This window comes from Acromyrmex echinatior, chromosome 17 (genome assembly GCF_024713525.1).
Source record: "Acromyrmex echinatior isolate Ae372 chromosome 17, ASM2471352v2, whole genome shotgun sequence".
Taxonomy (NCBI): Eukaryota; Metazoa; Arthropoda; class Insecta; order Hymenoptera; family Formicidae; genus Acromyrmex; species Acromyrmex echinatior.
This window is the reverse complement of record NC_141868.1, coordinates 5,201,696-5,225,696: the sequence shown is the minus strand read 5'-3', so window position 1 is coordinate 5,225,696 and position 24,001 is coordinate 5,201,696. Positions and strand designations below refer to the sequence as shown.

Here is a 24,001-nt window from a genome sequence, read left to right as displayed (position 1 = left end):
TGGTAACTGTAATTAACAAATAATGTCCTGCCAAATAATCACTATTATAATAAGCGGTCTAGAAGATTTGGAATTCACACCCTCTTGTAAATAGACTATTGGAATTTTATGGATAGTTTAACTTTTCTTTGCGGACAGATCTTATGAATTTTCACGTGGCATCAGTATTAATTTCGCTTTCCATCATAAAGATTATTCTTCTTTGTATTGGATGCTAACCAGCGTATTACAAGGTAAAGGTAAATTAGTTAAATTTTATTATATAAATTTTAATGAATTTTATAATTGCAAGTTAGAAATTAAAAGTAAATACAATTTATTTATTGTTAATATTTCATTCCGTTTATCGATATTACAGTAATGATTGGTTTGATGCAATTTGTTTTACCATACATATACAATATTTTCAACGCTTTCATATAATCCCGCATTTTTAATTTTTTGATTATGCTATTACGTAATAATATCATTTTTATTGTATTTTGAACGACACTTATAATTATATCTTATTAAATATACTAGAATTAGTCGTTAATTGGATAAATTTTTTTGTTAACTACCCGCAGAATATCTTATTGATCAAATATGGCTTTTTGTTAATTATTGGGGCATTTCGTTTCATGCATATTGTATTATTTTTCCTTGTTGGTCAAAATGTAAACAAGGAAAATAATGGATAATTTGAGCGCATCATGCACCCATAATCTATGAGGTACTTACAAAGTAATATGTAGGCAACACAGAGAAATTCAAATTAATGTTATTGTTATAACTTTCAAATTTCTATGCATTTTTCTCAAAATTATATTGATAACGGAAAGAGGAAACGTTTTTTCAGTCATGATACATACCATTTTATTTCAATTCATTACAGGAAACAACACGACGACATAAAACAATGCATACAGCATATTTGCTCGATTTGTATCGTCTGACACAATAATTGCACTACTAGAGTGCGCTGAGACTAAAATAACTAATTATAAATATCAATATTCTTCAGCAACAATTGCCAAACCAAACTGAAAAATATTAAACTAATCCTTATAATGTAATAAGTAATATAATGCTTATAATATTGCTCTACTTCTAGTTGTAAAATCTCGAATCTTATCAACCGGAAATTCTTTGTGATTGTTATGACGAGATTTTGATTTAAATAAAATGTATTTAATTATATACGCGCGAGCGTATATCAAACCATGTCTTGTTCATATCAAACCATACTTAAACAAAATTTTTCATGCATTACTGCGAGAATAGAAGGTCTGTTACATACCTCCGTCTTAAGAATTATTGTAGCGGACAAAACTGTAGAATACATCTGGAAGAAAGTACATTATCATTATACTTAATGAAAATAGGTTTGTTAACCCTTTTGCTCAGAAAACGGTCCACCGGAGTATCACCATTGATCGGGACTCCACACCAAAAGTATATACATGAATAGTCTTGGACGTTTAAAATTACATTTTACGTCTGAACAACGCCTTGACACGTTTTTTAAAAAAAACGAACTATTCGCAAAACAAAATGATTATAATTTCTTCATAAACCATTTCTTAATTACCTCCTTTATGCCAGTGGCATTATATGGTAGATATCAATATACTACCACTACTAATTATGTTTAAATATATATTATTTGACAAAATTGGTTACGTTTGGCTGTATATTGCTGTACAAGATGATTTGGCGTAACTTTTATTATAAAGGACATTATAAATTAATTTGTTCGTGAATAGCCAGCGTTCGTCTATACGGATCGCGTCGTGGATGCCGGACATAATAGGCGTTAGGAGCGAAAAGGTTAAATTCAAAAGAATTAATTGTCAAGAAAATCTAGAATATGTTTTATTTTATATGTACGTATTCATTCTATTGTATATATATATAAGATGGAGCAGTAAGTCTATTCATTTAGAATGTTTTCGCTGTTTTTAGAGATATAAAATGATATATTTATTGAAATTATGTAGTATCAAGAGAGTATAATATACTGCTAACGGTTTAACTATGGATGCAGGCGTTTCAAAGATTTCAAAATCACCTCCATTTTTTAAAATAAAATACAATGCAACTTTAATAAATATATTGTTACATATTTAAAAATAGCGGAAATATTCTGAGAGGATAGAGTTACAGTCCCTCTCTATACATACACACACACACACACACACACACACACACACACACACACACACACACACACCACACCACACACACACACACACACACACACACACACACACACACACACACACACCACACACACACACACCACACACACACCACACACACACACACACCACACACACACACACACCACACACACATATGTGTATATACGTTTATTACTTTTATATTTTTATTTAAAATAGGACATATACCCAGCAGATAAAACTATATCCAAAGCAGAAATGTCCCAAGCCAAATTTTACCTTTGTCTGTTTTATTTGCAATATAAACTGCAAAACCTAATTGAAATAAATAATTTAATAAGCGTTAAATATATACTACCATACTTGAGTTCGGACACTTGCATAAATTTCAAATAGATGAGTACATTTTAAACATTATTTTAAAACATCAATTATGATACTTTGTCGCAGATATCAAAGAGAATTCCTTACATTTACTGATGTTATTTTTTTGTTATTTTTAAATTCAGTACGTGTGAAAATCAACCCATTTATTAGTTCCAAAATAAAATGTTCATATTAATGTATGTACTTTGTAAATAATAAATTAAATTTGAATCAAAATTTATTATCAAATTTAATACATTTGAGTAAGAGAGAGTCGAGATTAAGAGTTAAGTTATTTAACAACACACCGCGCGGGGGTGTGACCTTGTCGTGATGCGGGGAACTCATCCTGAGCTGTTACCGAGCTCTGGGCCGCCATAGGCACTTAGCGGAGGGGGAATCGGATATCGATCTGGAGCGCTGTGCAGGCTCCTCTCGATAATCGAGACAGTGGGCAAAGATTCCGTGCATGATATTCCATAGAGAGAGGGACTTTGGCTCCGTGGACTGTGGTGAAAGGACAGTGGTGGTTAGCTGTTACTTCCCCCCCCCCCCCCAAATCTTGCGGACATTAAGTATGACGAGGTTCTTCGGGCACCGGAAGCCGACTACTGAAATAAGCCGGTGTTGGGGGATTTCAATGCCTGAACACCATAACTCGGTGAAAAATTATACAGAGATCTATAAAAAAACAAATTAAAGATAAAAATTCATTCTTTCGAAAGCTGTAAATTTCATTTGTGCGTAATTTTTAATTGGCGCCATGGAATTTCGCAAAGTTCATAAAAAGTTTTGAGAGTTTATGCATCTTTATTTATGTTTGTGTAACTTTATGAAATATCAATAGTACCGTTTTTTGAAGTACCGATTTGAAAAGTAGAAATTTCAAGCTTTGAAATACTTTTTAAAAAATATCGATACAATGATTTTTCACTGAGTTGTTGTTCATTATTTGAAAATATTAAAAATTTGTGAAAAAACTTAGTGGCCAGGTTTTTTGTGAGTATATATAGTCGATAGTAAAATTGAAAGTATAATAATAAAAGTATGATAGTATAATAATAAAATACGTATTAATGGTATGAAATAACTTTCCAAAATTCGCTTTTGTTGAATATAAAATAAAAAATAATTGTTAAAACTTTTTCTAGCTTATCCTTTGTGGCGTTAGAATGTGAGTACAAATACTTTAAAATATATAAAAGAATAACACAATTATTGTGTAATGTCCCAATTTTGTACATAATCGATGAAATTTATGTAGGTGTCCGAATTTTGAGTGCTAGTAAAATTACACAACTTACACAAATAGTTACAACTTTGTTGTAATTATTTACCTGTTCACGTAAGTCCTCATCGAGATTATAATTGGACAATTTGTAAAGAATTGCTACTGTCTCGTTTATCTGAAATTATATTAATGTAAAATGAAAATTTGTAATAAAACTGTAAACTTTGCATTTATTTAACCATTTCAAACAAAATTTTGACATGTGTAATTTCATTGTTGCTTGTGTTATTATTCTAATTATAAATAATTAAAGCTTTTAATTTAATTATACCTTATGATAAACAGTTTGACATATGTAGTTTAATGTGAGAAATAAAATGCTATACAAAGCGAAATCAAAATAGCTCATTAAATTCGAGATAATATTATAAATTGTAATATGACGCTGTGCAATCAATTGATATATTAACGTATAGAATATTACAGCCTTATCAAAATACCATATCATTTGTATTAACATTTGTATTTTGAATACTATGTTTAATTTGCGTGATATATGGCATAATTGTAAATGGACATGCCTGTAAATAAATCGTAAATAATTGTTATAATTAATCAAACCGTGGGACATATACGAAAGACATATACGAGAAGTACTAAGCAAAATATATTTTTAACGTAGAATTCTATATAAGCTATAGTGTTATAACTTGCAGTTCACAATGTGTGATTATTTCACGTAACTGAAATTCTTGTATACATATGTATATACAACTGTATATACATACAAGTATATAAGATAATCTCGTTTTAACTGCTGCATCAAATTATTTAGAAACAATATGGATAAATGTATTTCAGATAAAAGTAAAACGATTTCGAAGGAGAAATATTTTCTTAAATACTTTTGAACATATTTTTGTTACATTGTTTTTTTTTTTTTTAGGTGAAGAGGCAACTAAAAGATGTTAGTGTACCATTTAAGTATGTATTAAATAATAATTAAGCGTAATTTAAAGATATTAGACGCACAGTCCCTGCAAAGAAAACTAAATTTGAAAGTATGTTAAATATTTCCATTTAAAATGAAATATATACATATGAAAGTTATATTAATAAGATTATGTTTTTTTTAATAGCACATTTTTGTAGTTTATTTATTTTAATCGTTTTATTGTTAAAAATTAAAATTTTTTTATTGATAAAGGAATTTACATTTTATAAGTACTTTAAATGTTCACATAAAATAGTTTATGCAAAGTTTCATTGCGAGTAGTTACTTACTAATAAGTTACTGAGTAAAAGTAACTTAATTATTATACACAAAGATATAAAACAAATAAGTATTTTGTTTGTGTACTGGACAACTAGTCCATGCATCGTAATGTAACTCTACATAAATACATAATGTATAAATAATGTATAAGTACATAATGTAATCATAAATACATAATGTACTTATATTAAAAAATTGAATTTTTTATCATTCATTCGATATGTCTGTATCCGTAACCTTTGTTGTATTATATTCAAACGTGATTTTTTTTTTGTGGAAGAATGCATCAAATTATTTAGAAACAATATGGATAAATGTATTTCAGATAAAAGTAAAACGATTTCGAAGGAGAAATATTTTCTTAAATACTTTTGAATACATATTTTTGTTACATTGTTTTTTTTTTTTAGGTGAAGAGGCAACTAAAAGATGTTAATGTACCATTTAAGTATGTATTAAATAATAATTAAGTAATTTAATGCATCACAGAAGAAGGTATTAACACGACACTAATTCTAATATTTCCTCACTAATTTATTACACTGTATAAATCATTTATAAATATTAATTATTGTAATTTACTAGAATACATAATCAGCGAAATAATTATAACAATATAATCTGTATGTTTAAATAATCTGTTCGCAACAATGTATACATTATTGGAATTATTCGTAATTAATACAAAATACATTTTATTAATTATTGAAAAATAAAATTAATTTTCAACTTCTTTAACGAATCATTGTAATGTATTCATTACATCAAAGTTAATTAGTAATTAATATAATACATTTCAAATAAATTAATATAAAATAATCAATTATTCCATATATAATATATTATAGGACCGTAAATGTGACAACAAACTATAGAATGAAGCCTTTAAACGGTCCAGCTGTATCTTAATGCTTGTATAATTCTTGTGTGAATTTGTATACTACGTATGTAGTTCCCAAAAACACGCGTCAAAATGATTTTTCGGTCTCGAAACGCTAATTCTATTAAGCTACCGCAGTAATATCACGAGCTAAATTGACTAGCAATTTAACAAATTATATATGCTTATTCGCATTTTCGAAACAATCTTAATAATGTTGAATGACATATTAAAATCGTTTCGAAGATGCGAATAAGCATAAAAAATTTGCTAATTAATTTAACTCGTGATATTGCTACGATAGGTTAATAAAGTTAGCGTTTTAAGATCGAAAAATCATTTTGACGCATTTTTCTGGGGACTACATACGTAGTATATAAATTCACATAAGAATCAAGATCCAGCTGTATTGTTTAAAGTCTTTGATTTCTATAATTTGTATTAGTCAATTATCATTTTAGATAATTTATTAATTTTCATTTGTCAATGTAATAAGTTGATGATAAAATTTTACAATTAAGGTATTGTAAAATTTAAGGTATTGATATTTTCCTATACAATAAGTTTCTCAAATTATTATATTGATTTAAAAAATAGATTTCTTCGAAATTATGGGCCAATGGTTAAAAACCCGACACATACCATCTTTTTTCCCTCTTCAAGAACAGCCTTATAAAAAGAATCAAAATTCCCGACACCGTCACCTAGTGTTCCATTGTAAGTATAATTTTAAGAAATCATTGCTACTTCGTGCAAACTATTATTTGGTCTATGAACTACTATTTCATAAATACAAATTGCGCAGCTTTTATATGAAGCAAACGTTATTACGACAGTATCATATTAGACAAGAAATGATAAAGAAAATCTCAGTTTCGAAACTTTTAGTCGTTCTCAGTTAAGACTCTACTTTGCAGATAAATATTAGGTGTATGACTTTGCTCATTCGGTTTTCGTATAGATGGCTTTAGCGGTAAATGGTGATCGAAATAAATAGATCATAGACGTCATACAATAAACTTGGGAATCTGTCAACATAATCCAAAAAGAAACATTAGTCGATTTGTGTCTGCATCATAAAGTTATTCTCGATTGAAAATGTCAGTTTACGAGCCAAATTCTTGTCATTTGAGGGAGGTTTTAATTTTCTGCTTTAATATGAAGAAATCTGCGGCTGAGGCTCATCGAATGCTTTCAAATATTTATGGTGAAGCCGCTATTAATGAAAGAACGTATCATAAGTGGTTTCAACACTTCAAGAACGGTGATTTTCATGTCGAAGACCAGCATAGTGGTGGAAGAGAGAAGGTTTTCGAAGATGCAGAATTGAAGGCATTACTTGATCAGAGTCTTGTCAAGACTCTTGTCAAAATCAAAAAGAATTGGCACGATCATTAGGAGTGACTCAATCAGCCATTTCAAAACGTCTCAAAGTCATAGGAATGATTCAGAAGCAAGGAAATTGGGTGCCGTACGAGTTGAAGCCGAAAGATGTTGAACGACGTTTGTTTGCTTGTGAACAGCTGCTTGAAAGGCAAAGACGGAAGAGCTTTCTGCATCGCATTGTGACTGGGGACGAAAAATGGGTTCATTACGATAATCCCAAGCGCAGAAAATCATGGGGAGTTCCCGGCCATGCTTCTACGTCGACGTTCCAAACCGAATATTCACGGCTCCAATATCATGCTCTGTATTTGGTGGGACGAGCTCGGTGTAGTATATTATGAGCTGTTAAAACCGACTGAAACAATCACAGGCGATCAATATCGAATGCAATTGATGCGTTTGAGCCGAGCATTGAAAGACAAACGGCCGCAATACAACGAGAGACACGATAAAGTGATTTTGCAGCATGACAATGCTCGATCCCATGTTGCGAAAGTGGTCAAGACATACTTGGAAACGTTGAAATGGGAAGTCCTACCCCACCCGCCGTATTCTCCAGACGTTGCTCCCTCTGACTATCACTTGTTTCGATCAATGGCACACGACCTGGCTGACCAGCACTTCTGGTCTTATGAAGAAGTCAAAAATTGGATCGATTCGTGGATCGCCTCAAAAGATGATCAGTTTTTTCGCGGGATTCGTATGCTGCCCGAAAGATGGGAAAAAGTAATGGCCAGCGATGGACAATAATTTGAATCATAAATGTATTGTGACCATAGTCCACCAACCTACTTTAGGACTTTGCCTCTAAGATAAGAATAGAAGTGAGACTAGATTCTATTGTGACCATAGTTCACCAACCTACCTTAGGACTTTGCCTCTAAGATAAGAATAGAAGTGAGACTAGATTCTATTTAGACTCATTTTCGAACCTTATAATGTGACCATAGTCCACCAACCTACCTTAGGACTTTGCCTCTAAGAATAGAAGTGAGACTTTAGAATAAGATTAGACTCTATTGGAACCTTATAAAAGAAAACCCTCAGACTGCAGAGACAGTCTTCGATATATTGCGAGAGTAGTTACGTCTCTAAAAATTTTCCAAGTGACAATTGTAAAAAAAAGAAAAGAGAATACAATAAAGATAATTTTTTATTTTGAAATTGTTACAAATCTTACAAATGGTGGCAGCGGTGCGGGATAATTAGCAAGAAAAACAGTGAAATTTTGCTTTTACTTCGAGGACGATATACTAGTCGCACTAGTTACCTTCAAGGAGGACTCGAAGATTATCCTGCTCTACCGAACTCAAGCAGACTGGCGTGGACAAACTACAGAGGGGTAAGCGACATTATCAACTCTGATACATCCACCGAGTCAAGTGCGGACAGTAACATACTAGAATCGAGACTCTTCATTACTGCTCCAATGTCGCGTGCACAGAGCCCTACTCGTGAGCAAACGCTCACTCTAGCAATATTAGCAGACAGAATGATCCAAATGATGGACACAATAACTGAACTAAAAAACAAAATGGAATCAATAACGGTTGAACACTATATAATCCAACGCGACTTCAACAACCGAGCGAAATGACACCAGAAACTTTCGAATCAGGAACTGTCGAAGCACCTATAAAGAATTATAATAAAGCGATGCCATTGATACCCGATTTCGACGGTTCAAAGTCGAAACTTTCATTAATCATATACAAATAGCCTCGAAACGACTGGCCGTGGATCAACATGAGCTATTTCTCTGTGGAATCGTCGCCCAGAAACTCGTAGGAAGAGCAAAACACTCAATACGAACGGATACCACCCCGAATTTTCCGCAGTTGTACGAAAAACTACGGTACCTCTACGGCAAAGCCAGGAATCTTTCCGCTCTGGAGGTCCAAAGAGACACCTGCATCCAGCGAACGAACGAGAGCATCGATGAATTCATAAATCGCTTTCTTCGAATCCAAGACGATATCATCCACACGGTTAATTCACAGAGTACCGGCATTGCTACGATCTGTTTGCAAGAACAGATGTATCAGCAAAAAGCAGTCGAAGTATTTCGCCGCAACGTAAAGACAGAAATCAGTGATCATTTATACTCATTTGAATTCATCCAATTGAACGAAGCATTTTCGAAAGCACGAGCCTTTGAAGCAGAACTCCAGTTAAGAAAGTTGCGAACACAACGATACGAAACATCCAAAAAACCGTTCCAACCCAGAACGCACTTTCAAACCAAGGAGTGCACCTACTGCAAGAGACGAGGACATGAAGAAAAGGAGTGCCGAACAAAAGTATTCCACCAACAACGAGGCCAGCAGAATTTTCGCGAACGCCAGTCTTTCAACCGACCGCCGGACCGAGCATCGCATCATTTACGTGCAACCGATCAGGATCCGGACGAGAACCTCAGCGAAAGGTATACCAAGGACCCGGAGGGACGTACGTCAGAGCTCCCAGAATTAAGCTGAAGATACCAGGTTTTAAAGATGTCATATTTTTAGTAGATACGGGTTCCGATATATCCCTAATACACGAAATGTTTATAGATGATAAAAACTTGCCAAAAACAAATTCAATAATCGTATCTGGCGTTACAACGCATTCGATAAAAACTAAATACGGTGTAATAATTGAAATATTTGGGAAAAAACATACATTTCATGTATTAGACGATTACTCACCGGTACAACATCAGGGCATATTAGGTATCGATTTTCTCACGGCGAACAATTTTGTCTTTTCGAACGAATATTTAAAATTAAACGGAAAAGAATTCAAGCGATGCGATAAACCACTCTCTAACGACACGTATAAACAAAACGAAGTATTAGTTATATTTAAGGATGACACTGGAGCAATTACGAGGATGAACGATTTTAATAAACCCATACTGCCGACATATTTGCACTCTCAAATTAAAAGCGTCGAAGATTATTGCGAAGCACCAATTTATTCTATCATCAAAGAAACTTTAAACAATACGCGATCAGAATTATTAAAAGAAAATACTCGCCTCTTGCATCTCCCAGAACACTATAATGAAATCTGAGATATCATATTAGAATTCCACGATATTTTTACCTTACCAGGAGATCCTCTCCCACTCACTGATTTAATGCAACATGAAATCAAAACCCATGACGAAAATCCCATCCATATTAAACAATACCGTTATCCTCCGATACACCAAGAAGAAATAAAAAGACAAATTAAAGACATGCTTGCAAAAGGAATCATTCAAGAATCAGATTCACCTTATAATTCCCCTTTGTGGATCGTGCCCAAAAAGCAAGATGCTTCGGGCAAAAATAAATGGAGACTAGTAATTGATTACCGAAAACTTAATGAAAAAACCATCCAAGATGCCTATCCTCTTCCGAATATTGATGAAATTCTCGATCAGTTGGGCAACGCGCGCTATTTTTCCGCTTTCGATCTAGCATCGGGCTTCCATCAGATCGGAATGAATCCAAAAGACGTTCCAAAAACGGCCTTCTCTACACCAAACGGACATTATGAGTACACCTGTATGCCTTTTGGTCTAAAGAATGCGCCTCCTACCTTCCAAAGAATGATGAATAAAGGATTAAAAGGATTGATAGGAAAGGATTGAATAATTGTTTTGTTTACATTGACGACATAATAGTTTACGGAAAAACGATCGAAGAGCACAATAAAAATTTAAGAATCTTATTCGAAAGACTTAGACAAGTAGGATTGAAACTCCAACCAGATAAATGCGAATATCTCAGACCTGAACTTGAATACCTAGGACACGTCATTTCCGAACACGGTATACAGCCTAATCCTGATCGGATCGAAAAGGTCAGAACTTATCCAATTCCAAAAACTCCTAAGGAGATAAAACAATTCCTTGGACTTGTCGGTTATTATCGCAAGTTCATCAAAGATTTTTCCAAAGTAGCAAAACCTTTGACAGGCCTCTTACAAAAATCCTCAATCTTCCAATGGACGAGTGAACAACAACATTCATTCAACTCTCTGAAATCAAAATTGACGTCACAACCAGTATTATCATATCCTGACTGGAATAGACCCTTCGTTTTGACCACTGTCGCATCAAACGAAGCTATCGGTGCTATACTATCCCAAGGGACAATAGGCAAAGATAAGCCACTGGCTTTCGCCTCCAGGACTCTTAATAAAGCCGAAACCCGATATAGTACGACGGAGAAAGAATTACTCGCAATCGTATGGGCCACTAAACATTTCAGACAATATTTATATGGAAGAAAATTCACTATCGTAACAGATCACAAACCTTTAATATGGCTCATAAACGTTAAAGATCCTAATTCGAGATTAATGAGATGGAGATTAAAGTTAGAAGAATTTGATTACGAAGTAATTTATAAATCCGGGAAAACTAACACTAACGCTGACGCACTCTCAAGAATTCCGGTCAATGCAATTGATTCCTTCGTATCGGACGAAGAAATAAGAAAAATGCTTTCAGAGATTACGGGAATTAAGAAAGAAATTAAAATTGCCTTTAGTCAAGATCCGGTTCCGGACTGGATAAATATCGATCCGAAATTCGCCTCCACAATAAACCTTCGAAATTTAATCTTACCGATTCTTCAGGATACGAATACTAATCCTGATGAATGGACATTATACTTCGTAGGACCGGTAAACTCTAAAATTCAAGACTCAATTGACGAGCTAATCGACACGTACGACTTACAGTCTAGAACGAAAATTATAATAGAAGAACGACCGCCTCAATGGTTTAAAGAAAAATTTCCAATACCAATACTTACGGACGAATTCCTACCCAAGGGAAATCCTAAATTACAAAAGCACCCATCATCTCCTTCTTCCATTCCCTCATCCTCGAAACCAAGTATTAACAAACACATAATAATAAGAAACCAGGTTGGTAGGCAGACCAACAAAACTATACTTTTTATTGAAACTCCTCCTGAGATCACGAGAGAAAACGAAATATACATATCACCTCATGCCACTCACAGACAAATGAGTATTAGATTGCATGACTTTCTAACCGAGGACGATCATCATGTTAACGTAGTACATGACCAGAAAGAGATCAATAAATTAATTTCGGTAATTGACGAATATTATCTCGGAGATAAATTATGTATTCACGTTTCCCAATATCTCACAGAAATAACGAACAAAAAGGAAATTATATCAGACGCTCATTCTGGTATATTAGGCGGACATTACTCCGTCGAAAAAACACTTCAAAAAATCAGACAAAAGTATAATTGGCCTAACATAACTATCGATGTTAAAGAATTCATTGATAAATGTGAAAAATGTCAGTACAATAAACCTGGTGCACAGAAACCTTATCTCTACGCCTCTCCCGACATTCCTCGAATGCCCAACGAAAAGATATCCATTGATATCATGGGGCCTTTCGAAGTTACAAATAAAGGAAACCGATATATCCTTGTTACTCAAGATTACCTTACTCGATATATCCTAGTAGAACCGCTTATAGATAAATCGACTACAGCAATTATTAGGGCACTATGGTGCTCCTGGCTGAGATACTTCGGTAAACCTAAGGAGATACTATCCGATAACGCCCTTGAATTCACGTCTAATGAATTTAAAACGCTTTGCGATAAGCTTAACATTAAACACGTACTTACCTCGGTATATCACCCGCAGTCTAATGGGAAAAACGAGAGGTCGCATTTAATACTTGCCGAATATATAAGGCATTATATTAAAGAACAAGAGCAATGGGATAGTATTCTGCCCTAGGCTATGCTCACTTATAATTGCACAATTAATAAAAACACAGGTTATACACCTTACGAATTACAATTCGGGAGAGAGCCCAATCACATCTTCAGTGAAGAAGATGAGCGATTGACTCTCCAAAATCAAATCGAAAACTTGCATATTCAACATGAAAATAAGTTGGAAGAAGCGCGCAGGAGCATACGCGACTATCAAAATTCCAACCTTCCTATCAAAACTTATACGCCGATAGAAAATAATGACTTGGTGCTCATAAGAAACTTCAACGCCAAATCGTTTGAGGCACGGTGGAAAGGTCCTTTCCCTGTTGTCCGACACGATAAACACATAACTTACCACGTTAGGGAAAATGGTGAAATTAAACAATACCATCGAAGTGATATAAAATCATTTATTCCAGGCGATGGATTATCTGAAATGGATCATCCCGATACTTCTCCTTTTGATACTTCAGGGTCATCCTATTAACAGCGCAGAAAAATATTCAATTACTCAACTAGACAACGATGAAGTAATTTACCTCGAAACTCTAAGCAAGATAAAATTATATCACGAGCAGTGGAAGATAGTTGTAGGATATAACCTAAACGATTTAGAAGATAATTACCATATACTTAAGAACACATAAGGAATTATTAAAGACATGTTTTCGAAAGCTTGATAATCAAAACTGGATTTGTTCTTCCAGAAAACGAATTATAAAGCGAATAAATCAATTCGAAGAAATAGCGAATGATTTAGAAAATGTATTGTATCTAGCAGGACTCAGAACAAAAACAAGAACTAAACGCGGTTTATTTGACTTCATAGGTGAAGTAAGTAAAACTCTATTTGGAACTCTGTCCGATTCCGATGCGAACTATTATAACAGCGAATTAGATAAATTATATACCGATCAGAAAAATGTTATCCAGTACGTTAAAAATCAAACTAGTATCATACTTAAAACTTTACATACTAACGAAAAAATTGTCGATGTAACTTCAAACGCGATAAGTCGCATAAACGATCAGTTTAACCGCCTCAGAAACTTGTCTCAGATCATTGAAGCAAATATTTGGATAGATGAATCCTTATTAGATTTAGACGACGAATTAAGAAAATTAATTGATGAAATTAGAAAAGCAGAAGAACTTATTACTAACGGAAGACACGGAACTATCAAGCCATACGTTTTTTATCACCCAGGGATTTATTCAACGCTTTGAGGCAACATAAACATGTAGATAATTTTCCCGTACCCTTAGAGGAGACGCAATACATTACTCTAATAGATATAAGCGAAATATCGATAGCATTAACAGAAAAACGATTGCTGATTCAATTAATAATTCCGTTAATAGAAGACAAATTCTTAGAACTAACTAAAGTAATATCCCTTCCTAGGCACGGATGGTTAAAACAATCCATAGTAGACACCACTCAAAAACTTATCCTATTAGATCCATTTAGAACTACGTTTATGCCTATTAGCGAATTAGAATTAAGCTCCGCAAAGAAACTCGGAAAATATCAACTATTAAAGCGGACATATCCCAATTATAAAATGGGTATAAAAGATAATTGTCTTACTGAAATAATTACAAAACGCGATACAGAAAAATGTACAACAAAGTATATGCAAATTCAAAATACATTATGGATCCAACTTCATACGAATCAAGATTGGATAGGAATTGCACCTAGAGAAGAAGCTTTGCATATACTCTGTTCCGATAAAACACCTCGAAATGTACGAGTATACCAAAATTTTATACTTCACTTAGAACCAGATTGTACAGCAATTTCCGAAACTACAACTTTGAAACCCGAAAACTTATTTAAAGACGAAATTGAAATTCACAATACAATTCATTTAATAGATAAAATATCAATCAATAAAATGTTAGAGAAACATCAACTGACTGACATACCAATGGACTTAATAAGAGAAACTCATATTAATCCAGAGCATCTACAAACCTTAGGCAAAACAATAGACGAATTAGATAATTTAGCAGACCGAATATCACAGCATAAAAGAACTATCACTTGGAAGGAAACATTCAAGCATTATCTCCATTTAACCGGATACATAGCCCTTGGTTCTATCCTTTTCATATTCCTCTATAAGATTGGACTATTTTCAAGTATAATTAATTTACTCAAGCAACTACTCGGAAATTGTTACAACCAATGTAGCTTTGGAAATCACGCTCCAACGCAACACGCCCATTATACCGCTTCCTCTGCTCAACCCCCAAATCTCGAGTTACAATCAGGCGTATTAAAACGTTTGATTAACTATAAAATTTGATTACACTCCAAATTTCTTTATAAGGGGGAAGGTGTGACCATAGTCCACCAACCTACCTTAGGACTTTGCCTCTAAGATAAGAATAGAAGTGAGACTAGATTCTATTGTGACCATAGTTCACCAACCTACCTTAGGACTTTGCCTCTAAGATAAGAATAGAAGTGAGACTAGATTCTATTTAGACTCATTTTCGAACCTTATAATGTGACCATAGTCCACCAACCTACCTTAGGACTTTGCCTCTAAGAATAGAAGTGAGACTTTAGAATAAGATTAGACTCTATTGGAACCTTATAAAAGAAAACCCTCAGACTGCAGAGACAGTCTTCGATATATTGCGAGAGTAGTTACGTCTCTAAAAATTTTCCAAGTGACAATTGTAAAAAAAAGAAAAGAGAATACAATAAAGATAATTTTTTATTTTGAAATTGTTATCACAAATCTTACAGTATAACCAGTTTTTTACAATAAAGCCTCGAATTTCGGAAAAAAACCGCATGAGCAAAGTCATACGCCTTATATTAATCCGTATTCTTTAATTCTGGAAAAGGATTTTCGAAGAAGTAAAACAGAAAAAAGTAATTGTTATACAAAAATTATATTTTGGTAATTTAGATGACTTTAGATTTCAATTCCTTCTTAAGGGATCCACTCTCCCTCTGCTTAAGTGCAAAATATCCTTCTACATTATGAACGCGTGATCGTGTTTATTTATACTCTGCAATATTTGTTGAATAATTGGTTGAAATTATTTATTTTATTTTTCCTATTTTATCATATTCTAACTAAGCTTGTTTCTTATATTATTTTCATTTTGAAAGCAGAGCATATGTGTCTTCAAGGAGAGAATTTGTATTATAAAGCAAATAATATGTATTTTAAAGAAAAGAATTTGCGATTAAAAGCAGAGAATTTGTCTGCTTTACTCCATTTGGGAAAAAAACCAAAATTTAAATATATGTATATATTATCAGCTTTATTTGATAACAGCTTTTTAAAGAAGAACAAGCGATGATTAAAAAACCTGTAGAAAGTTCCTCAGGGTTATGCCCTTGACAATACATCAAGATTATCAAAATTGGCAAAAGATCGCCCATTTATTAAAGTTTTATCAAAAAAGTACAATGAATATTTTTGTTAAACAAATAAATATGTGTTTTCTTTACACCTGATTTATCTCATTATTCTATTCATAAAAGTATTAGGATATTACAATTATTAGAAAATTAATAGTTTACGAGATATTTAATGTGTCATGTCAATATATGTGTCAAAAAAATGTATCTATAATATATCGTAAATTATTAATTTTTTTTAAATTCTGTCTTAAAACTTGTACATGTAGAATGATTATAGAGAAATCATATGATTTAAAAAATCATATAATTCTATTTTAAAAAGCGCAAATAAACATTACATCTTTTTCATTGGGTCTTTTCATGGTACCTCTATCTAGAAAAAAATAACGTGATTACAATAGGCCCCTTCCGAAACAGTTGTACTTTCATAGAAAATATTTTTTATACTTTTTAAAATATGTCAATGTGAAAGTTAATTTGAGACATTCTGTATATACATTGGCGTGCACATGTGTGTATATAGTAATTTTATTAAATAATTATTACATTATAATCCATATATATTGAATGTGATTCTTAGCTGCTGTTATCCGCTGATGCACAAAGATGGATCCATTTTGTCTTCTGTAATCTACATTACTGTTTCCGGACAGGTCAGAACAGAGTACATGTAAGAGTTCATTGACTCGATGAAATCTAGAACTTGTGTATCTAAAATGAATGAAAAATACTTAGTTATAATATTTTATATATATGAAGTAGACTTTCAAGATATGTTTTCTCTAAAATTTATAATTTAGTTTCAGTCGTTTTAATTTATAATTTGCTTCCAGAAAATGGAAAAAAGTCACCAAAAAAATACGCATCTTAAATAGAAAATAACAATTTCGATCAGTAAGCTAAGAAATGATAAATAAATTGCTAAACAATTAACATAATTACATTAAACAAATTCATTCTATTAAAATCTTTACGTTTTGAGACTAAAAAAAAATCGATTCTTTTTGTTTTCTTTGAATGCTTACAGTCTTAAGAATATCCCACAAAAACATTTTTTGGGAGAAAAAAATTGTCCAGGATATCTAAGATAAAATGACGTCGTTTTTGAGGTCGCTAGTCGACTCAAATAGACCGTATCAACCAATTGCTAATCATTATTTATGTTCAACCTTTCGAAATCATTCTAGAACATTTCTCTCCAATAGAACAAAGTTTCGTTCACTCCTGAGGTTACTTTCGTTTTTAACGGAAAATGAAAAGGTATACCTGTACTAAAATATTTCAAACACGTTTTTCCCAAAACTATGTTTACGGACATGGTGATCGCGATTCCAAAAAAACCATTCTAACTGATCATTAGTCCGACTTGTACTTTTACGATTATACTCAAAGAATAAATCATTAAGGAAACTAGAATTAAAGATCTACATTAATTTTTTCTATTTTTTTGAAGATAAAATAAAAGGAAAAAAATTAGAAAAATTCAAATTATTTTTTTAAACTGTCATTTTAAAAATATGCATATGATATTAGTTATTTTAGTTCGAGCGAGAATTACAAGACCACTCATTAAAAAAAGTTTACTTTTTGCTTTCAGATCAACGATATGATACCTTCATCATTTGATCGTATTAGCAATGCAGGCGTAACTTCAATATCACCTTATTAGTACTCTGTAAAAAGTTAATATTACAAAAAATATTTTTTTACATATATATTTTTACTTTCTAGACCTGTATTAGTTTTTATGTATACTTAAATTTTTATTTATTAAAAAAATTCTCAAAGAATGCCTCCAAAATCGTCTAATCAGATTAACATGAAGACCTCCTTAAAAAACTTTTCGTTAAAGCATCTTTGGTTAAAAGACCATGTCATTTTTTTTTCTATGAAAACCTTTTTCTAGATATCCAGAAGGATATACGGAAAATTCGTTATCCGATCGGATAATCGGATATCCAAAAAAAATTTGACGACAGATATCCGATATCCGGTACCCCTTAATTTACTATTCGGAACATCCTTAAATAATAATATATATAAATTAACTATGTGTTAATATCTGGACGTACAATATACATCCGGTCACTGGAACGTTTACCTTAACATTTATTTTTATAGGAAAAGTGTAAATTTCAAATTCCAATCACTTTTTGCAAAAACTCTATACCTAATATTTCCTTAACCGAGAAATGTGCAAAGATCGCTGAAAATCTTTAATAGTGACTTCCAAACATCACATTACGTCATTTTGTCATAATTCAATTTGAAACTTTGAAGTTTATGCTTATGCTCCCATCATAAGTGTTAATGCATCAAAAGAGAATCGCGGGGACATTCAGGAAGTTCGTAAAAATTTCACAGCAGTTTTATACGAGTTTTATACAGTTGTGCTTCCGGGACCATCCAAATAATTGTATGCACGCTGCGATCACAAAGATAAAACATTTATACGGAACTTTTATAACTTTATTTTTTGAAACGCATTTACGTCTTTTGACGCGAAGTGTCTTGGATATGGAAGTCTGTTCTATTGCTGAGGCATAGCGTCTGATTTAATCATATCGTAACTATATGTTGACATGCGGTGCAGCTCTCTCTTACTGTCAAGGACGGAGAGTTACTTTTGCCATTAGTTTTGTCGTTACTTTTTTATTACGACATATGTCAAGGTCAAGTTCATTGAAGATAAAAATTCTGATAGTATGAGTCAGATACTATAAGTTTTGATGTCTATTTGATTATATTACTCAATATTACTTCCTTCATACACATAACGTTTTTTAAAGATATCCGTCTCTTACAAATATTTAATAATAAAAAGTAGTCATTAATTATTTATTTTAAGGAATTGTTGTTTAGTATATTTTTAAGACTCAAAAGTATTATATATATGTTGTGTACAGATAGAGACAACATACAATACATATGTCGTCAAGGTGATGGTCAATGATGGAGATGGCTCCTTTTTTATATGTTACCGAAAGGTCTTTAAGTGTTTCACACTGTAAACATTTTGACGCACAGTGTCAATAAAAGTAACTTACAAAATAAATACACATGTGTACACATGTATAATACTAACCCAATGATAGCTGCAGAAATCAGAACACTTAACATACTTATGTATAGCGGGTAATTATACAAAAATGCATTTAACGTCACATACCAAAGTATAACGTAGTTATAATTACGAAAAATAAAAAAAAAGAAATTAACACTTCCTATTTCATAAAAAACGTGTATAATCAATCCGATTATTATACGAATTATCCAGTTACGCAGTCTTTGGTATTCCTTTGGCACTCCGAGAGCTTCCAACGTGTCATCTACTATAGCAAGTTTACGTAAGCACATTTTCAAATCCTTTAAAAAAAATCATATTAATCGATTATGCGACACAGAACAAAATTATTGTAATTTTATATTTGAATAAAAATTGTTATTGCAATGTGTACAGGAAATGTGACAGATAAAAAGATATTATAATAATGTAAAGCGTTAAAATTAATTATTAAAAGAATTAATTGTTAACAAAAATTTTTTTAAAATTTAATTTAATTCATTGTAAAACCCTAAGAAAAAAATTACATGTTAACAAAGTAATAGACATAAAATATGATACAATATACTATAGCAGCTTGCAAATAGTTAGACGTCAGCAAAACTGCTGTTATATAGCCTACCAGCAACAAAAAACTATAATAGGACTAAGACAACGATGCAATGAATAGTGAAAAAAGTTAAAATCTTATACATACGCACGCACTCACACAGGTGCAAGCATCTACACACATACAGTTACAGTCTCTCTTAAATACTATGAGTGATGCATTGAAATACGAGGCAACAGAACGAAAGTAGGCGGACAAAGAGGAAGAGGTTTTTATTGATACAGGAACAGAATTAAAATATTTGACTAAAGTGTAGAAGAAAACGGTACGGAACATAGTGGAATGATAAATAATCTTGGTACCTTGGTGACAAGGGGGTAAAAAGTAAATAGAATGAAGTTCAAAGTTTAATTGAAAGAGGATATAGAGGAGATATAAAGGAATATTGAAGAAAAAAAAAAGAAAAAACGAGAAACAATACAGATGTAGAATAAAACATTGCCACATCCTAAGCCAGTCAGATCTCTGATAATACACAGATATATGATCGTATTTACGAACGCATTAAAAGAAGCGGAGACAAGAATTTTGGATACTCTGCACACGATATAAGAGTTATTGATTAAGAGCCAAAACGTAGATAACATCGCGTAATCGTAAAATAACGAAATAATGAGTAATTGAGAAGAGAGAAGTTTTTAAATGCAGGAAAGAATGTAAAAGCGAAGGGGATAAAGAAGACGTAGACAAGCGTAAGCAGCGCGACACTTGACAGGCACATATTCGAATATCCATGAAGAATCAACATGGACACCAAGAATCTTAATAAAGGAGGAGCGTGGAATTGGAACGGAATTAAGAGAAATATCGGGATATAAGGATTGAATACGGGATAATAACGGGGGTTGAGGAACCGACAATTAGCAAGGATGATTTAAAGGAATTTAGATGCAGTGAGTTATTAGCAGACCATTCGGTAATAAATTTTAGATTTTTATTTAAAGCAGAACAGGTTGCAAAAGCATCAAATGGGTAAAAGAATTTGAAAAGAATTATGTCGTCTGCATACATGAAGAGGATAGAGAAATACTAGACAAATCAGATAAAAATATTAAAAAGTAAAATTCCGTGAATGGAATCCTGAGGTAAGGTGTACTCCAGAAGAAACGGCACGAGAAGAAGAAAAAAAAAAGAAAAAATTATATTTGAGGACTTATTTGCTGCGTGCGATTTGTAAGAAATGAGCAGATTAGCGAAAGAATCGAATGAGAGAGACTGCATAGCTTTAACTAAAAATAGGTCATGTTTAACAATATTGAAAGCCTTTTATAAAAACGTTTTATCATTTTGTATTTGCTTGTAATTGTGAATTTAAGACCCCTTTAATGCTCTCAATTAAAAATATTATTAAACAAAAAAAGTAATACTAAAAGATCAAGTATTATTCTATTGAGACCAGGAATACATTTTAAAATTTGTACCTTAAAACGACTGAAGCAAGTGAGAATTAATGTAATGCTAAACAACGAAGAGAAATCATTCATGTTTACGAAGCTTGCTTGCGAATTTATGATGTATATTGGATAGTACATAAAGTATATAAGAGAGCTCCATTTGGACAAAGCATATAGGTAAGAAAGATATGTCCTAGGTTGTCCACGAGGATATTCGAATATGTACAAATTGCAAAATGATCCAATGATCAATAATGGCGCCAGTGCTCTTTCTAGCGTCTCTACCATAGTTTCCGAGTAGTCGGCCGAGTATTTTAACTGAATTAGTTCTTGTTGCACGAGGCACAAACACGTTTTAATATTTTTTACAAGACTTCCAGAAATAGTTTTCGCAGTTTCTCTAGGAACTTTGTGGAACTACACTGTAAGATATGTACACTGAGGGATAACGTATATAAGTGCCGTTTATCAACAAGTGTTGAATAACAGAATATTGGACACACATAATCTAGATCTAGATTAGATTGCCTTTCTTTTCACGGAATTTTTATTTATGGATACGTAGATTAAGGCAACTAGATGTGGATCACTCTTAAAAGAATAATTCATATTTCATATTTTATATTTTTATAAAAATTACATTATGGATTTTATTTTACTTCGATACTGTTTTATACGTTTTACTGATGATTTAATTACATAATGACAATTATTCTCCACTTATTGCGAATTAATTTACCAAACGTTTTATCTTTTTGGGATTTAGTTTCATCTAAATATGATATCAACTTTTTTCATTAAATCTATTGCTACTTACTCCTGTAAAAGCCATATAGCAATTCTTATGATATTACACTTTATATGAATTTTGCATCCTAGTTTATGTTTCACGTTTTGTTAGTTAACCATATTAATAATTAAATGTGCAGCGCTATTGCTAATAAATAAAAAAAAATTGACATTTGAAAAAGCAAATGCTAAGAATCTTGTGACATTCATTATTTGATATATAAAAAATACTATAATTATTTAAATATTAATATAATGTGTGTTTCCGAACTAGTGTTTCCGAATTCTGATCCGCTTTTACTCTATTATTACAAGGTACAAATGATTGTAACATTTGGTCTTATAATAAGTACAAACGTGCTTAATGGATTTTTACTTACCTGTCTTCTAATGACACATAGCGACTTAAGTTCAAGCTGACAACTTTAATAAAATATGTGATATATTGAAGACATATGAAATTATAATGCTCTTTGTAAAAATAAGTACTATTATTCTTATAATGATAATATAATTTATTAATATAACAAACATACGTGATGTTAATTTTACTATTATTTTTTATTTTTATTCTCAAATATATATATATATATATATATATATATATATATATATATGCACACAATTTTATGTACTTATATGTACACACTATTATAATATAGTATTTATTATCATAAAGTAAAAGATTTAAACTAAATATGCTAAATAAAAAATTTGATTTCAGCTAATTGTTTTGCTTTCTCTCTTTTTTTTTAATTCACTGTAAAAATTCAGATATATTATTAATAAACACGAACAAGATATCATAGGAACTGTCCTATATCTATACATATGGATGGATTGTAAAATGATAGAAAAGAAGCTAATATATAAAGACATAATGAACTTATTATGAAAAAATAATGAACTTATTACGAGATATAATAGAATTATGTTTTTTTCTTTCGTAAATTAATGAAAGATGAAACGAATAACATAAATATAAAGGAAAGTCGTCGATACTGTTATAGGTTATTTTCTAAACATCTTCTTATTTCTCAGAAACTAATTACTGCACTTTATTTAATATTACCAACTAAAACATGATCTATTAACTGTTTAATTAATTAGAAAATTGTAAACGCATAATTTGTATATTTTTGACTTGTTTTTATACAAAATCAGCTAAAAACGAATTCTATGAATGCGAAAATAAAATTCTTACGATTTTCTTTTGCAAATTGCGTAATTTAAATAACAGTGACTGTTATTTAAATTATTAATAATATTACATCGTTTTAAATGCTTGTAATTTCCTAAATTAGTTTTATTTATATTATTTTTTCTCTCTTAGTTTTTTATAATATGATTTAATAAATATAAAATCAGGGTGCAATGTAAATCGGCACACATGTCTGATGTTAAACATACCACGAGTTAACTTAATTTTCTTTAATGTTGCTTTATAATGTCAAATAACTATATCTAAATAATGGTACATATAGTATATAAGAAACTATTGCGTTACATATTTACATCTGGCATAAAGTAATTACGCATATAATTTAGCAAGAATGTTTTATATCGAAGTGAAAAAATTCTGGGAAATCTTATATACTTGTACATTTACATATAGGTATTTTATACAGATAATTTCTGTAAAAAAAAATGAATAGGAATATGTGGCATATATTATATTACTGCCACCTGTATCAGT

General features: G+C 31.6%; 3 protein-coding genes across 3 annotated transcripts in view; 1 reads left to right on the top strand and 2 right to left on the bottom strand.

Annotated features, from left to right (window-relative positions):
* Positions 1–24,001, bottom strand: part of LOC147906885 (uncharacterized) — a 365,738-nt gene that overhangs the window by 89,124 nt on the left and 252,613 nt on the right. The window lies entirely within an intron of this gene.
* LOC147906898 (uncharacterized) lies at positions 990–22,435 on the bottom strand. The gene is made up of 6 exons (XM_087415274.1): positions 16,995–22,435; positions 4,091–4,340; positions 3,866–3,934; positions 2,391–2,477; positions 1,280–1,324; positions 990–1,022 (listed from the first exon to the last, which is right to left on the bottom strand). Coding segments are annotated over exons 1-6 (486 nt in total). The 5' UTR covers positions 16,997–22,435.
* On the top strand, positions 14,536–15,797 carry LOC147906899 (uncharacterized). The gene has a single exon (XM_087414969.1). It carries the CDS (start codon positions 14,536–14,538, stop codon positions 15,367–15,369), a length of 834 nt encoding a protein of 277 aa, XP_087271095.1. The 3' UTR covers positions 15,370–15,797.